Source organism: Mus caroli, unplaced genomic scaffold (genome assembly GCF_978045245.1).
Source record: "Mus caroli unplaced genomic scaffold, Mus_caroli_1 scaffold_4, whole genome shotgun sequence".
Classification (NCBI taxonomy): Eukaryota; Metazoa; Chordata; class Mammalia; order Rodentia; family Muridae; genus Mus; species Mus caroli.
In genome coordinates, this window is record NW_028227259.1 from 32,668,931 (window position 1) to 32,686,747 (window position 17,817).

Here is a 17,817-nt window from a genome sequence, read left to right on the forward strand (position 1 = left end):
CACCATCACACCCTTCCCCCAAATTAGAAAAAGTCTATTTGAATTTGAATTAATATTTAATTATTTATTTCTTTTGTATGTGCATGTATTGCTAGAGATCTGACCCAAGGCCTTGCATATGTCAGGCAAGGCAAGTGTTCTACCACTAAGATACATGCCCAGCTTAGAATTTACATTTTAAAGTCATTAAGCTCTTAAGACCCATTAGCTAAACATGTATTCCACTTAAAATCAGATGATGTATGCTATTACTATGTATGCACATTTGGCTGTAGGTCAGATAAATTGTTTGAGTGCTTTAAGAAATGTTAGTTTGTCTCTTGTGTTAGAGAAACAGTCTAGCAATATGGCTGATGCTGCCCTTTGTAATGTTAGCCTTCATGGTTTCTAACTAAGCTTGAACAGTGTAGCCAAGTTCATAACTTGGTTTTTGTAGCAGGAGGAAGCCTTGCCTATGACTTGTACCTCTGACTAGATGACACGTAGGCAGAGGTTTTTTGTTTTTTTTTTAATGTAGCTACTTCCTCGGAGTTTACCTTTAGCCTAGTTGGCACACATCTAGTGTTTATTGGGCAATGGAGATAATGACAGCTTGAAACTAATATGAGTATCACACAGTCATTTGACAGTGACTTGTTCAAACCCGTCTTCTGGGCTTTGTTTCAATTATTTGGATAAAGTAGGCTTTCACATATTTATCTTATTTCTTGTCTGTGCTTCTGTGTTCATTATAGTTATGAGGATAATTACTTCCATTGTTAGCCAAGATAGAAGGGCAAATGTGCAGATCAAAGCCATTTGTTCTCTCACACAGTGAATGTTAAAGCAGCTGAAATTCCAGCACTGCCCAAGGTCACAGAGTGCGCAGCCAGTGCTGCTGAGGGCAGAGGAGAGAAGAGGGCTGAGAGCAGGGAGAGGCCCGTCTCTTCTCCTGCAGCACTGACTTTTCCTCTGCATTGGCACATTTTGAACACACCTAATAAAGAGCTCTAGTGGGTTAGTAAAAAAAAAAAGAGAGAAGGTTTGCAGGAGAAAATAGACAGGTAAATCTCAAAAGAACTACTTATCTTGTTCAACATCGAATGGTTGGATAAATTATGGTTCAACAAAATGATTGAAGATTATTAGTCCATTAAAAACCATATTAAGAAATTTATAAAAAAATTTCATGGTTACATAAAGCCATCAAGTTGTTTACAGGGCTGGAACTTCTGGATCATGGATATGAAGTGACTTTCATAAGACTGAAAAAGTAAATTTCAATTTTCTCTACATTCTTCTTTTCTCAAACCAAAACCATGGTGTTTTTCTGTGAATGTTTTTCTGAAAGTTTTACATCTATATGCACATTCCAACTGTTGATTGGTATGAGGAAGTTTCTTCCCTGGACCTAATACTAATAGCAGTCTTGTTGTACGCCACATAATCTCTTATTTTTAAGACAGGCAGGGTATCACTTATGAGCCCTGGCTGGCCTGGAACTTACTGTGTAGATCAGGGTGGCCCCAAGCTTACAGAGATGTACCTGCCTCCAAAGTACTGAGATTAAAGACCTAAGCCACCTAACGTCCAGGTCATTTTAGTAGCTAAGGAGAAAGGTAGAGGTGATGGGACAGGTAGGAAAATAAGTAGTAAAACTTAAAGTCCCCAGCAAAAGAATTTCACTAGAATCTATGCATATAGCATATATATGTGTGTGTGTGTGTGTATGTATGTATGTATATATATATTTTTTTTTTTTTAAGATTTATTTATTATATGTAAGTACACTGTAGCTATCCTCAGACACCCCAGAAGAGGGCATCAGATCTCATTACAGATGGTTGTGAGCCACAATGTGGTTGCTGGGATTTGAACTCAGGACCTTCCAAAAAGCAGTCAATGCTCTTAACCTCTGAGCCATCTCTCCAGCCCCCACTAATATATATTTTTAAAGATTATTTATTTATTATGGATACAGTATTCTGCCTGCATGTATGGGTGCATGCCAGAAAAGGGTACCAGATCCCATTATAAATGAACTCAGGACCTCTGGAAGGGCAACCAGTGCTCTTTCTTTTCTTCTTCTTTTTTTAAAATTAATTAATTTGTTATTCACTTTACATCCCATTATCAGCACCCCCCACTTCAGCTCTTCCCACAGTCAGTGCTCTTAACCTCTGAGCATCTCTCCAGCCCACAAGGACCTGTCCTAAGATTAATATGAAGTCCTCCTAAAGGGTTTTGTGCCCCTATCAGAGCTGACTTTGCTGACAGACCTCAGGGCATTTCTCCTTCAGCTCAGTTTCCTCCTTTCTCCTTGGTGCCTTGAAAGGGATTCAGTCTTTAAATAGAAGAATATGGATAAGGGTCACCAGCTACCAGTTCTATTTAAAGCTTTGTTAGTCCTGTGTCAGCTGGGCCAAGGGTAACATGCTGCAGTGACCTCATGAGGATCAAGCGGTTATGACCTGAGTGCCCTTACCCTTGTCCCACTGTGGAGTCTCTTCTTTTGCTCCCAACACCTGCTTCTGATTTCCTTTCCAACTGGTTCAGATTAAGAAGTTGACATGCAGATGCCAGGAAGTAGTTTTTAGTACAAATAGGCACTTAGTATCAGACCTCCCTACAGACAGAATAAGGTCATACTGGTGTACACAAAAGTAACAGCTCACTGCTCCTGCAGATGGCAAGTAGTATCAAGCACAGTGTAAGTTTAGTGGGGAAGTAGTGCTCAGAGCCTGACTCTCATGTGTATTTTCTCTTCCTCACTGTTCCTTGAAGGCTGCCCTGGGAGCTGGCTTCTCTGATAAGACTCCAGCTCACACTGTCACCATGGCTTGTATCTCTTCAAACCAAGCCATGACCACAGGTATGTGTAAATGGAGTCCAAAGGTGCTTGTGATTTTACTCCTTATAATTAGTCTTAAGGGGAGTAAAAGTTAGGGATTGTCCAGAGTCGTTTTTATGCCCTGTGGGGACAGTTGAATTCGTCCTTACTCCTAGGCTGGCTGCTACTGGGACTGTCAGTGGGAGGGGAGGCATAGTTTATTCTGCTTAGATAACTCTGATAGGGCATTTTCCCATGAGGACAGAGACCTGCAGCCTCAAGCATCACCAGAGTTGTCAAGTCCTACTCTATTCTTTTGGTTTTGGTTTTTCGAGACAGGGTTTCTCTGTGTAGCCCTGGCTGTCCTGGAACTCACTTTGTAGACCAGGCTGGTCTCGAACTCAGAAATCCGCCTGCCTCTGCCTCCCAAGTGCTGGGATTAAAGGCATGCACCACCACGCCCGGCCAAGTCCTACTCTAGATGGTTAGTTGCAAATTACTTGTTGAGTAAGTATGAGGACCAGAGTAAAGATGGATCCCTAGCACCTACACGCGTAGGTGTGACAGCTTGTTTGTAATCCCAGCATTCAGAAGGCAGAGACAGGATCCCCAAAGCAAGCTAGCTGACTGACTGGCTAGATGATGCAAATGGGTGAGATGTGTTCAAGTGTTGGGGCCGGCCTGCAGCTCTCATGTCCGGGTTTGAGCCTGGGAGGCAACCGGAGCTGAAAGAGAAGAGGGAATCAAGGCAGGTCGAGAAATAATGGAAACCAAGACATGCTAGTCTGTTCAAGGTTCGAATGTTTAATAAAAAAAGTCTGCACTTATAAAGAGGGAAACCCATTCCCTGCCACAGCCAAGTTTCTTGATGTTATCATCAGCACAGCCTTTTAGCAGTAATTCGCCAGATTCATAGGTTGTAGTTAACTACAGAAAATCTTGGAGAACCGGTTAGGCCTCAGGGCAGGTGGCAGGTAGTGTGACATCAAAGGAAACTGGTTGAGAAGCAGCACAGAGAAGCTGCATGGCAGGTGGCCCCGCCTCAGTGGCATAAGGTCTGAACCAGCCTGCCTAGGCTGAAGGAGGTTACATTCAAGTGAGAGAACTTGTCTCATTGTACAAGATGGGGCACAGTTAAAGACAGATACCAAATTCTGGCCTGTGTACACACACACACACACACACACACACACACACACACACACACACGTTTGCCCATGTGTCCCCTAACACATGACAGCACACATTCACACTTGCAAAAAAATGCTTTTATGTTTAATTGACTGTCTACCCACATCCTTGGCAATCTTGTGGGTCATTAAATAACACTGCCATTCAATGAAAAGACAGGAAGCTTGACAGGCTCAGTGCTCAATGCTATTATAATAATAACAAGGCCAAATTGAGTTCATGAGTGGCAGGAATGAAGCCAGAGGCAGTGGTTGGAGGCTTCTCTACTGAGCAGCATGTGACTGACTCTCAGTTAAACCAACAGAATTGCATGCCAGTTGCCATAAAGGGAAACTGACATCTGAGAAGGCGTGTAGCAGAAATTGGTATTCTCTATGTGAGGGGTAGGGAGGAGACCTTTCTGAAAACTTAACCTTAGAGCGCATAAAATATGGAAGATGTTCAGGTTTCGAGGATTTGAGTTGGATCAAATCCTCAGCACTAGCTGATCTTCCAGAGGACCTGGGTGTGATTTCTAGCACCTACATGATAATTCATAATTATTGACTCTATTTCCAGGAGATCTAATGACCTCTTGGCCTCTGTAGGCACGAGGCACAAATATGCAGGTGAAACACTAATATACAAAAAATTAAATAGGTTAAAAAGAATATCACTTGAGTTGATTTAGCAGTTGATGTCGTTGTGTCTTGGATGAATATATTTTTAGACATTTAAATATTTCCTTGTGCTTACCTATTTATGTGCCAAACCTTGGGTTCAGTCTCCAGAAGTGCAAAACTTATAAGGTAATAGTCCCATTGAAAAGTTAGAAACTAGCTGGGTGTAGCATATTTCTAATCCCAGCACTCAGGAGGAAGAAGCAGGTGGATCGCTGTGAGTTTGAGGTTGCATTCTGCTCTGCACAGCTAGTTGCAGGTCAGCCAGAGCTACATGGTGAGACTATGTAGTTAGAAACTGATTGCTGTTGTACAAAACTGATAACTGTGTCAAGGATTTTTGTCATGTATTTCTTTTGTGTGCATGCATGTTATGATGCATGTGTGCAGGTCAAAGGGTAACTTGTGGAAATGAGTCTCCTCCCCCTACATACATGCTCTAGGGATAGAGCTGCAAGGACCTTCTCTTATTGAGCCACCTTGCTGGCTCCTTTTTATACAGCTTTTAAATCAAGCTTACATTTCAGTGGTTTGTTATTCCTACAAAGTTGTTCATGCACCTATGCTTTGTACCCTGTAGCTGTTGGTCTGATAGCTTCTGGCCAGTGTGATGTCGTCGTGGCTGGTGGTGTTGAGTTAATGTCTGATGTCCCTATTCGTCATTCAAGAAATATGAGGAAAATGATGCTTGATCTCAATAAAGCCAAGACCCTGGGCCAGCGCCTGTCCTTACTCAGTAAATTCAGATTGAATTTTCTGTCCCCTGAGGTAAGACTTGTATATTTAGTGTAAATAAAGATCCAGAGCATCCTGAAGCTAGTTACAGTTAGATATAACACATATTCTAATAATTATGTATTCTCTTGATTACAGGGCAGGGTATTTGGTCAAGATTGGGAGTGGGAGTAGTTATAAAAATTGAATTTGTAATCTGAACATGGCGGCACATACCTTTAAGCCCAGCACTCCAGAGGCCCAAACAAGTGAATCTGTATGAGTCCAAGGGCAAGCTGATTTACATAATGAGACCCTATCTCTAAAAATGTATGTTTTAGACCTCTTTAGAAATATATTTTCTCAAGCTGGGTAGTGGTGGTGCACACCTTTAATCCCAGAACTCAAGAGGCAGAGGTAGGTGGATCAGGCAGCCTGGACTACAGAGAGAGTTTCAGGACAGCCAGGGCTAAACAGAGAAACCCTGTCTCAAAAACAAAAATGAAGGAAAGAGAGAGAGAAAAAAAAACCCACAAATGTTTGCTTGCAAAGAGCTTTTGCATTTCCTTTATTCCTTCTTTGGTGTTTGTTTGTTTGTTTTGATTTTGTTTTGAGCCAAGGTCTTGCTAGGCTGTTCTCAAATTTCTCCTGAGTGCTAGGGTTATAGGCATATGTTTCTATATCCAGCCAATAAAAAGATGTGTTAGCACTGAGCAATCCTGTGCATCATCTCACACCTCTTAAGAGCAGAGCTGTTCTGTGTCTCCTTTGCTAGCTCCCTGCAGTGGCTGAGTTCTCCACTAATGAGACCATGGGCCACTCTGCAGACCGACTGGCTGCTGCCTTTGCTGTTTCTCGAATGGAACAGGATGAATATGCACTGCGTTCTCATAGTCTGGCCAAGAAGGCACAGGATGAAGGACACCTTTCTGATATTGTACCCTTCAAAGTACCAGGTAACTAGTGATACTTACTGGGGTGTTCTGAATTGCTTTGGTTGTTCCAAAAACTTAAAAATTTGTTTTTGAAAAGGATTCATTTATTTTTGTTATGTTTTACTGTGTGTGCCTTAGTATTCGTGTGTCCTGTGCATGCAGGTGTCCCCAGAGGTCATAAGAGAGGGCATTGGAGCCCTTGGAACAGAGGTTACAAGTGGTTACAAGCCGATATAGGTGCTGGGAACCAACTCTGTATCCTCTGAAAGCAGCAAGTGCTCTTAACAATTGAGCCACCTCTTCAGCCCTAAACTTAAAAATGTTAAGTGATAATTTTTTTTTTAAACATCATTTCTTTTTTTTTTAAGCTTTATTTATTTATTTATTATATGTAAGTACACTGTAGCTGTCTTCAGACACTCCAGAAGAGAGAGTCAGATCTTGTTACAGATGGTTGTGAGCCACCATGCGGTTGCTGGGATTTGCACTCCGGAAAAGCAGTCAGGTGCTCTTCTTACCCACTGAGCCATCTCACCAGCCCCGATAATTTCTTAAAAACAGGGTTCTACCATGTAGCTCTGGCTGGCCCTGAGCTCACAAAGAGAACTGCCTTTGCCTCCCTGTTGCTATGATTGTTTCCAAAATAATCAGCTTTTATTCTCTTTGTTTGCTTGTTTGTTTTTGGTTTGGTTTGGCGTTTGGTTTTTCTAGACAGGGTTTCTCTGTGTAGCCCTGGCTGTCCTTGAACTTTCTCTGTAGATCCACCTGCCTTTGCCTCCTGAGTGCTGGGATTAAAGGCGTGCACCACCACCACTGCATTCAGTTTATCTTCAGTTTATTCTTAAACATGGACTCACGTTTAGATCTGTGTTATAACACTGGTAAACTTAGCCAAAGGGTTTTGTTGTTTTTTAAAACAAGGTCTTATATAGACCTGGTTGGCCTCATACTGTAGCTGAGGCTGGCCTGGCACTCCTAATTCTCTGCCTCTACCTCCCAAGTAGGATTCCATGCATGTGCTACCATGCCCAGTTTCTTACGGGTTTCTTTCATTAATTATTTATTCACTTTAAATCCCAATTACAGCCCTCCCTCCGTCCCTTCCATCCTCCCAGTCCCCTCCTCACCTTTACACTCCCCACCCCCGTGTGTGTTTATAGTCTGTCAGTGGAGGTCAGAGGATAATGTAATAGGAATCCGGTTTCTCTTTCACATGGGTCTTGGAGATCAAATTCGGGTCACCAGGCCCTGTCGCCAGTTCCTTCACGTGCTGAGCCGTCTCACTGGCCCTGTTTGGTTTGTAGGATGTTGGTGTGCAGCTTTAACTGGCCTCTTACTTGTAGCAGTCCTTTTGCCTTAGCCTCCCAAGTGCTAGGACTACAGGTATGAGTCACAATGCCTGGGTCCAGCCAATTTAAAACTCCTGATTCATGGGACTTCTATATAAAACAGCTAAATCTGAGTGAGTGTTTTAAGAAAATAAGATGTTGGGGTTTTGTTTCTTGTTTCCTCTTTTTTTTTTTGAGACAGGATTTTGCTATGTAATCCTGCCTGGCCTGATACATGTGATACATGGTCTATCAGAGATCCTCAAACTCAAACCGCTCTTCCTGCCTCAGTCTCCAAAGGACTAAGCATGCCTGGCGTGATGGCTTTTTGTACTTGTGTATACATCTGTGACTAAATAAATGAAACAAAATGAAATTTGATGATGTCTTAGCTGTAAAAGGCTCTTTTAGAGATGCAGTTATGTACAACTCAGTGGTAGAATGCTTGCTCAGGACGGTCAAGGACCTGCGGCAGTGGCGGTGGTGCGGGATGGGGGTGTTGATCCCCAGGCCTGAAAAGAATAAAAAGGCTTTCTTTATAGTTGACAGATAAGACTTTCATTTCCTTTGTTCTCAAATTTTTACTTAAGTGTATGTGTATGTGTGTGTGTGTATGTATGCACAGGCATGTGGGTTCTTTACAGGCCAGAAGAGGGCATTAGTTCCCCTGGAGCTGGACTTACAAGCAGTTGTGAGTTGTCCATTGTGGGTGCTGGGCACTGAACTTGGGTCCCCAGAAAGAACAGCAGTTGTTAAACTCTAAGCCACCTTTCCAGCCCCCGTTCTTAGAATTTTTAAAGCATATTGCTATAGAGAAGGTATATAACGCTTAATGTTTCCTAGAGCTAAAAAATTCATGTTCTTACAGGAAAGGACACAGTTACCAAAGATAATGGGATCCGTCCTTCCTCACTGGAGCAAATGGCCAAACTAAAACCTGCGTTCATCAAACCCTATGGCACAGTGACAGCTGCAAATTCTTCTTTCCTGGTAATTGTCATTGCTATTTGTGTCTAATAGTGGCTTTTCTATAGACTCAATAGAAGAGCCTGCAGCAAATTTGCTTGTGTGTGGTTGGAGGCTTAAAATACAACTATTTACTGTTGAGAAAATGTTAAAGGAAAATCATTTAGAAAATAAACACAGACTGGGTGTGATAATACATCCCTGTAAGCCCAGCATTCAGGATGTAGAGGTGGGGGGTTCAAGAGTTTACAGGCAGCCTACCTGTCCCAGAAATCCAATACATAAGTTTTACTCTAAGATAGATTTCCCTATGAAGCCTAGGCTGGCTTCAAAGTTATAATCCTTCTGCCTCAGCCTTCCTAGTGCTGTAATCACAGGCATGTACCTTGTATAAAGACCAAGTTTAAAATCATAGTTTTGGGCTGGAGAGATGTACCTTGTATAAAGACCAAGTTTAAAATCATAGTTTTGGGCTGGAGAGATGGCTCAATGGTTAAGAGCACCGACTGCTCTTCTGAAGGTCCTGAGTTCAAATCCCAGCAACCACATGGTGGCTCACAACCATCCCTAATGAGATCTGATGCCCTCTTCTGGTGCATCTGAAGACAGTTACAGTGTACTTATGTATAATAATAAATAAATCTTTTTTTTAAAAAATCATAGTTTTAAGGTCTTAGACATCTCACCATACTAATACAAAAGCTGTTCTTTTTATGAACTTGGCCACTCATCAAACTTGTATTGTTTTGGTAAGCATTGGAGATGGGAAGGACAGTTGTGATACACTGTGGTGGCTGTAGGTCAACTGCTGAGGATATCAGAGAGGCTTCTCAAAAGAGGCAGCAAGGGAAGCTTTATTTTATTTGTTCTTTTAAAAAACGTGGTATGTATGGGTGTTTTGTGTGAGTGTGTGTCTGTGCGTCCTGTATGTGGGCTGCCCACAGAGGCCAGAAGAAACATGGACTCTTCTGGATCCAGAGTTAGAGATTCTTCTTAGCTACTGTGTGGGTCCTGGGAACTGAGCCTGGGCCTCTGGAAGAACAAGTGCTCTGAACCACTGAGCCATCTCTCCTGCCCTCATGTTTCTTTACAGTATAGCTGATCAGTTTCTACCACCACACCTAGCAGTGAACAACTATTAATGTAGTATCCAAAACCATGTTTTATGTATAGTCAACTGTATTCCCAGACTTTCTGGCCACCTTATTGGTAGCTACATGCTCTTTTCAGTATTGCTGAGTTTTAAGAAGGAGATACATAATAAAATGTAACAGAACCTGTTTTGATATTTGCATACTGCGTGGAGTGATTTCATTGTCTTTGGAACTGTAGAGGATGTTCTTTCATTTTTGAAATAATGGTAAAGGGCTTTTTAAAAACAAACAAAACCCCAGAAGTACCTCTCTGTCCTGAAATTTCTTAATTATTATTTGGGATAAAAACATACTAGAGTGCTGATAGGACCCTCATATAGCTGCCTCTAGAGACTACGCCAGGGCCTAGCAAACACAGAAGTAGATGCTCACAGTCAGCTATTGGATGGATTACAGGGCCCCCAATGGAGGAGCTAGAGAAAGTACCCAAGGAGCTAAAGGGATCTGCAACCCTATAGGTGGAACAACATTATGAACTAACCAGTACCCAGGAGCTCTTGACTCTAGCTGCATATGTATCAAAAGATGGCCTAATCGGCCATCACTGGAAAGAGAGGCCCATTGGACTTGCAAACTTTATATGCCCCAGTACAGGGGAACGCCAGGGCCAAAAAGTGGGTGTGGGTGGGTAGGGGAGTGGGGGGAGGGTATGGGGGTCTTTTGGGATAGCATTGGAAATGTGAATGAGGAAAATACCTAATAAAAAATTAAAAAAAATAATCTACTAAAGAAAAACATACTAGATGTGTTTAAAGTGTTGTAAAACCATGATTTTGATGGTCTCATTTACCCATCTGAGTCTTCTCTCAGTGTGTTGCCTTTAGAATAAAATCTCAAAGCTATGGACAGGAGGCTACTAAGAACACAGAAAATGTAAAAAATAATTTAAGTAAATATTTTAATTCATGAAAAAAATTTTCATTTTCTGTGCCAGAAGCAAAAAACCTGTGGGTCCTTATTTCTGAAGCTGCATCTCCCAGTGTATCTTGATAAGTTGTAATACCTTGTGAACAGTCCCTGACACCTTTGTCCTCCCAAAGTGGCTCAGTGTATATGCTTGTGACTTAATGGTGGATACAGTAAATTGAATTTGCTACATAGACTCTATATAGATATACTAGTAGACTCATGAGCAGGCTTTGGAGGCAGATGCCAGGAGACCTCCAGATAACATCATGTTGTACCGTTTCAGACTGATGGCGCTTCTGCGATGCTAATCATGTCAGAGGACAGAGCTCTGGCCATGGGTTATAAACCAAAGGCATATTTGAGGTAAAGTAAATATTCTGGTGAATTACTTATGACTTCTTTATTTTATTACTAGAGGTAATATTTCTGGTTTTTGCCTAGGGATTTTATATATGTGTCCCAGGATCCGAAAGATCAGCTTTTACTCGGGTAAGTAGCAGTAGATATTTCTAAATCTCAATGAAAAATATTTGACTTTTTGATTACAGTTATTTAGTGTGTGGGGACGAGGGGTCAGAAGATAATTTACAGCATTTGATTTTCTCTTTCCACCATGTCGGTCTCAGGGATCAATTGCTCACATTTTTTTACACAGGTTTGAGAGTATATTAAGGCCTAAGTTGGCATTTTATTTTCACATTGCCAGCAATTGTGTTATATAATCAATCACACACACACCCTGCACTCTGTGTGTGTGTGTGTGTGTGTGTGTGTATTCATGTGAGCTGTGGGGTTCATTTATGCTAGACAAGCACTCTGAACCCGGGGCTTCATCCCTAACCCACAGGACCTTTCATAAATGCCTCTCATTATTTGTCCTTACACCACTGGCTTCCATTATAACCTTGACACTAGCCAGCCCTTTCTCCTGCCTTGCTCCTTTGAATTCTGTTCCTTTTCTCTTTAGTTTTAACTTACCCTACACTGCTTGCCTGCTTATTATCTGTTCTTCCAGTTCTACAATATAGTGAGGATGAAGGGCATGCCTTTTTTTATCCCCAACACTAAGTATTTGTATAATAGAACCAATGAGTAAGGATAAAACTCGATTTGGAGTATACTAGGAAATGCTTAAATTAAAATGGAAAATTTTAGTCTACTATTTTTGTTTGTTTTCTTTTTCAGACCAACATATGCTACTCCAAAAGTTTTAGAAAAGGCAGGGTTAACCATGAATGATATCGATGCTTTTGAATTTCATGAAGCCTTCTCAGTAAGTTGTTTATAAGTCACATCTGAAATGAGTATAGCCATTACAAGTGAAGTGAGTGCTTATAGGGAGTGGGGCTTTGTATTCAAACTGAATGTCTTTGTAGGGAGGGCTAGGTCACAGATTCAGGGTCACACTTGTGGTGTTGAAAATACACCTTTGAAGGCTGTTTTTATGTTTTGTTTTGTTTTTGTTTTTTAAAGGTTTATTTATTATATGTAAGCACACTGTCTTCAGACACACCAAAAGAGGGCATCAGATCTCATTACGGATGGTTGTGAGCCACAATGTGATTGCAGAGATTTGAACTCTTGACCTCAGGAAGAGCAGTCAGTGCTCTTAACTGCTGAGCCATCTCTCCAGCCCTGGAGGCTGTTCCTTAAAGTCCCGTTAAGAAGTGTTAAATTGCCAGGTGTGGTGGCGCGCGGCTTTAATCCCAGAATTTGGGAGGCAGAGGCAGGCAAATTTCTGAGTTCAAGGACAGCCAGGGCTACACAGAGAAACCCTATCTCGAAAAACCAAAAAAAAAAAAAAAAAAAGGAAGTGTTAAATTATTTCCTTATGAAATTTTCACTGAGAACTGATGTAAAGATTTGCTTAAAGTTACACAAGTCTATGTCTTACATAAAACCCAGGAGAGCATTAGTAACAAAGTCTTGAATTATTTTCCCTTCTAGGGCCAGATTTTAGCTAACTTTAAAGCCATGGATTCTGATTGGTTTGCACAAAACTACATGGGTAGGAAAACCAAGGTATGTTTTGATAAATAATATGTTTGAATTTACCAGCGTGTTAATATTTTGAATTTAGTTACCAGCTAATAATATAAAGGAGAGCTGGCCATGATGGTGTATGCCTTTAATTCCAGTACTTGGGAGGTAGAAGCAGGCAAATCTCTCTGCATTGAGTCCAGCCTGGTCTACAAGGGGAGTTCGTAGATAACCAAGGTTACACAGAGAAACCCTGTTTCTGAATGAATAAGTAAACAAACAAGAGAGGGAAAAGCCTATTCTCTTTTTTGCAGTACTGGGTGTTGAACCATGCATGCAGGCCAAGTACTCTTCCACTGAGCTGTAGTCCCAGCTTCTCTCCTAATTTAAAACTGAGTCATGGAGGCTGAGGAGTGAAGACAGTAGGCCTTCTGTTGGTCTTGTTCGGGTGCCATACATTGATTTGTAAGGTAGTCGGTATCAGTTACTCTTGCTGTGTTGTCTGCTTCCTCTTAGGAAGAAGCTGACTTGATTGGTCTTAAGTAAAATTGCCTTTAAATTGGTCTTTGTTTTTTGTGGGAGCCAGGTTGGATCACCTCCTCTGGAGAAGTTTAATATCTGGGGCGGTTCACTGTCTCTGGGGCACCCTTTTGGAGCCACTGGCTGTCGGTTGGTCATGGCAGCTGCCAACAGACTGAGGAAGGATGGAGGCCAGTATGCTTTAGTGGCTGCCTGTGCAGCTGGAGGACAGGTACGTCACAGCAGTGTCATCAGGACTCCCACGTCCTGAGAATGTTTTATTTGAAGCATTCATGAAGTGCTAAGATGTTTATATTTCTTGTTTATGTTTAATATATGCTCATTTTGGAAGCTATATAAAATATAGAAGTATATTGGAAAAATATCATTTAAATTTTGTGAGGAACTAGCATTAGAGGTATCTCAGTGTATTTTCTTCCTTAATGGTAAACTTTTATTCATTTACCTAGTAATCATGACACCTTCTCTATAATGTCTAAGGTAAACAGTCTCTGTGGCTGTTAACTCAGTGATCAAGTAGTTACCTGTCTTGCATGTTTGAAGTCCTGGGTCCTTAGCACCACCACAAAACCGTCTCCAGAGAACTGACTTACTCTGTATGGTAGTTAAGTTCTCTGTGATACGTGACTGCTGCTTAGCCGGAAATTCATTCGTCTGATAGATGTCTTCCGGTCTGCCTCACTTACATTATAGACTCAACATGTTCTGCATGTTCTGACCTAGAATAGTTCACTGGGAGTAAAATCCTAAAGGAAGATTAGCTGTTGGCTTTTATGTTATTTTGTTGTTGTTTTTTTGGGTTTTTTTTTTTTTTTTTTTTTTTTTTGAAGACAGTTTTTCTGTGTAGCCCTGGCTGTCCTAGAATTTGCTTTGTTGCCCATGTTGGCCTCTAGAGATCTCCCTGCCTCTGCTGGGAGTAAAAGCCACCACATGCACTGACACATAGTCTTTTTTTTTCTTTTTTCAATTCTGATATAGACAGATTTTTTGTTTTCTTGCATATTATAGACACTGTTACTAAGCAAGACAAATAAGCTATGTAAATGCATAAAATTTTGTCTATAACCATACCACCCCGAAAATACCTGATTGCTTGAAGTATAAAATCATATAAAAGATGATATAGACAGCTTTTCTTTAAAGAGTTTAAAGAAAGAAAGATAATTTATTTATAAGTTGAAACATTGTTGCTTCATGGTCTGAAACTTTTTGGTTGTGCTAGGATTAAACACAGGGCTCCACACAGCACAGCCCCGGGGATACAGTCCCCTAACTCAGAACTGTCTTGTCCTTTGTGACTCCCCTGCTGAAATCTTGCATATCTAGGTGAGAGCCTGCTTCTTACATGTGCCTGCTCCCTCGAGGGAGAAGACAGTGTGTGGCATGTAGTCTTCAGATTCCTTCCCACTCTGGTGCAGTTGTTATCTCTGTGTACGGAGTGTACATACCATTAGATGGTGCTGTGCATGAATGGAGAATATTCAGTGTCTTTCTTCTACAAGTTATAAGCATGCCACTTGTTTAATCGAGGCATTTGAGTGATACCAACATGATTAGGAAATTAGAACACAAATTCATTATGGTGGATCTAGAGCAGTGTTTTTCTTTTTTTATAGTTTATTTTTTTTATGTGCATTGATGTTTTGCCTGTGTGTATATCTATGTGAGGGTGTCAGAAACCCTGGGACTGGAGTTGGTGTGAGCTGCCCTGTGGAGGCTGGAAGTTGAACCCAGGTCCTCTGGGACAGCAGCTGTTTGTACTCTTAGCTGCTGAGCCATCTCTAGCCCAAAAACAGTGTATTTCATCTTTGGCATTGTTAAAATTTTGGACCAGTTAATTCTTTGGGCTGTGTACTGTAGGATGTTTCAGCACAGCCTCCACCCATGAGATTCTAATAGCAACAAATTATTTCCCAGCCCTGCCCCTTCCCATATGTATTGCACACAGTTGAAACTAGCAGAAATGCCTGCCAGCTGTCTTCTGAAGCGAGTGGGAAGCACATCCCCGAGTTGAGAAACACTGATCCTGTTGAAACATGAAAATAGTGCAGTATATATAAAGTTGGAGGAGACAGCTCCTGTGGGTCAGTCAGACCTTTCCCTCCCTGCTTTGTTTGTTTGTTTGCATTATTAAACAAACATTATTGACTATTTTAAACTAATGTATATGCTAAATTCCAGAGGAAGATCTTGTATATGAACTTACATAGTATTGAACTTGGTATTTTATAAATAATGGTTTCTTAATACATATTTGTTGGAACTGAATTGAATCTAGAAGCTGACCATTCCATTAGGCTGTCTATAGGTTTGATTGCAGTCCAACAGTTAGAATGACTGTTTGGCAGACAGGATTTAGACCCAGGAAATACTAAATGTTTGTGTAAGGCTTGAACTTGGGTCATAACTGGTACCCAGAGCTATGCCGAGTGTTGCAGAAAGGACAGTGTTCTTTCTTCTACCCTTAGGTACGCTCAGTTCACCTTTTCTTTTTTCAATTGTAGCTTTAGATTTTTCTTTTGTTCTTCTCATATATTACATCTGGACTGCAGTCTCACCTGCACTATCGAGACTCTCCCAGATCCACCCCTCTTCCCCCTCCCCTCAGAAAAGTACAGGTTTCCCAGGGGCATCAGCCAAACACAGCATAACAAGCTACAACAAGACCAGGCACATGCCGTCATATTCAGTTCATCTTCCTAACCAGAGAGTAGCAGAGAGCCAAGCCCGGGCCTTAGAATCAGAATCCTTACACCTGTTTCCCAATCACATCTTTCTTCACAATGGCTTTGTGATTTGACTGAGTCACTTAACCTTTCAAATCCAGTTTGGGTGGCCCAGTGGTAGAGGCTTGCCTAGCATGCTGTAGCCCTGAGTTCATTCCCCAGCACCACAGAAACTAAAATAAAAGCATTTACTAGGACTCACACTCTATATTAGATTGAGTCTGGTGCATGCATGGGGGTGGGGGGGAGACAGGGAGGTGTATGTATATAAGTACATGTATGTCTATGTAATGTATTCTATCTGATTTAATTTTTATAAAAATGTTTGTAAACTAGGCACCATGAACCCCCGTTACAGAGGAAGTTGAGTCTCCAAGTGACCCCTTTCCTGTGATCTCACAGTGGTAGTTATGCTGTTGGCCTCCAACACCTTTCAGTGCTTCCGACGTCTGACTGAACTTTCTTCTTCACAGGGTCATGCTATGATTGTGGAAGCTTACCCCAAATGACTGCTCTAGAAGGAGGCGACTGACTGATCTCTTCAGCACTTGCACTGGGCAATGCCATTTCAATGCACTACCAAGTGATACCTGCAGTTCCTAGCTCTTCTTAGGAAACAACATTTGTGGCCTTCTCTTAAATACTTTGCAGTCCAGCCTTGCCAGTGTTCGAGGTTTTCGATAATCACAGCTTCTGCTCTCTAAGTGCCAGACTATTACAGATATTTGCGCAGTTTAATGGCTGCTAGCCACTTGGAGAGAGGGAGGCTAGCTGAGGTTTAGAATCATCTTTGTAACATTTGTAGATTCTCCTTATTCCTGTCTGTGTCATAGAGATAATTATTTTTTTTCTAAAATACAAACCGATGTGCCTAAGTTAACTTACTATAGAAAAGAAAATAATCTAAAGATCTCTTAAACCTGAAATGCTTAGAGACATAGATACCATGTTGGTTGACCTTAATAAAGTAGACATGTATTAGAGGACTGTTCGTAGTCTCGTTATTAGTGGGAAATGGGCAGCTTTTGTAACTATTATAGTCAGTTGTGAAACTGCCAGGGACATAATAATGTCCCACTTACGATACACTTACAGTGTTTCCCCCATTTCTTAATTGAAGCAAATTGATTTTATTGGAGATGCTCCTATTTGTCAGGGTTGATGTAACATTTAAGAACATATTTTATTTTGACTATAATAAACCCCCTCAAATTCTTGACAGCTGTGCTACACAGTCACATTTATGCAATCCTGAAGAAGTTGTAACTTCAGTTACAGACAGTCACCATGGGTGGTTCGAGCACTTTTAGGCAAGGAACAGTGTTGACCTCTGAAGAAGACTTGAGAGTCCCCCTGTCATTTCCCCATAGTTTTCCTGGTAAATTAAGACGTAGTGTGTATGCATATATTTGTGTATGGGATATTTGTGTGGTGCTGGGAATTAAAGTCAGGGCCTAGTAGATACTAGGCAAGTGTTCTACTATAAAGATGAACTTCATCTCCAGAGGGGTGTGTGCTTGTTTTTTAAGGTTCTTTGGAGTCCAAACTTACCTTTAGATGTCTGATTTAAATTTTCTCAGTTACATTTTATGTTTTAATATTTAGTGAACTTTTCCCCAAAAGGCGATGGTTTAAATTCATTTGCAAAAATGACAGAATCACTTAGCCTGTGGTCACTAAGGAACAAAAAAATCTAACTGAGTGATGGTGGTGCTCACCTTTAATCCCAGCCCTCAGGAGGAAGAGACAGGCAGATCTGTGAGTTCTCGGCCAGACTGACCTGCAGAGCATGTCCCAGGACGACCAGGGCTGCACAGAGTAATTCTGTCTTGAAACCTTGCTGGAAATAACAATAAGTAATTTTCACAAGAGGCTGCCTGATGTGATACTGCACTCATGTATTTTG

The 17,817-nt window shown here is 41.3% G+C and overlaps 1 protein-coding gene across 1 annotated transcript in view; it reads left to right on the forward strand.

Annotated features, from left to right (window-relative positions):
- The window catches only part of Hadhb (hydroxyacyl-CoA dehydrogenase trifunctional multienzyme complex subunit beta), a 30,863-nt gene extending 13,969 nt beyond the window's left edge, over positions 1 to 16,894 (forward strand). The window contains exons 7-16 of the mRNA XM_021163084.3: positions 2,764 to 2,851; positions 5,240 to 5,427; positions 6,149 to 6,329; positions 8,505 to 8,626; positions 10,949 to 11,028; positions 11,107 to 11,154; positions 11,851 to 11,938; positions 12,613 to 12,687; positions 13,232 to 13,396; positions 16,385 to 16,894. Coding sequence (XP_021018743.2) covers positions 2,764 to 2,851; positions 5,240 to 5,427; positions 6,149 to 6,329; positions 8,505 to 8,626; positions 10,949 to 11,028; positions 11,107 to 11,154; positions 11,851 to 11,938; positions 12,613 to 12,687; positions 13,232 to 13,396; positions 16,385 to 16,420 — 1,071 coding nt within the window. The 3' untranslated portion in view covers positions 16,421 to 16,894. The remainder of the gene's footprint in view (positions 1 to 2,763; positions 2,852 to 5,239; positions 5,428 to 6,148; positions 6,330 to 8,504; positions 8,627 to 10,948; positions 11,029 to 11,106; positions 11,155 to 11,850; positions 11,939 to 12,612; positions 12,688 to 13,231; positions 13,397 to 16,384) is intronic.
- The last annotated feature ends 923 nt before the right edge of the window (positions 16,895 to 17,817 follow it).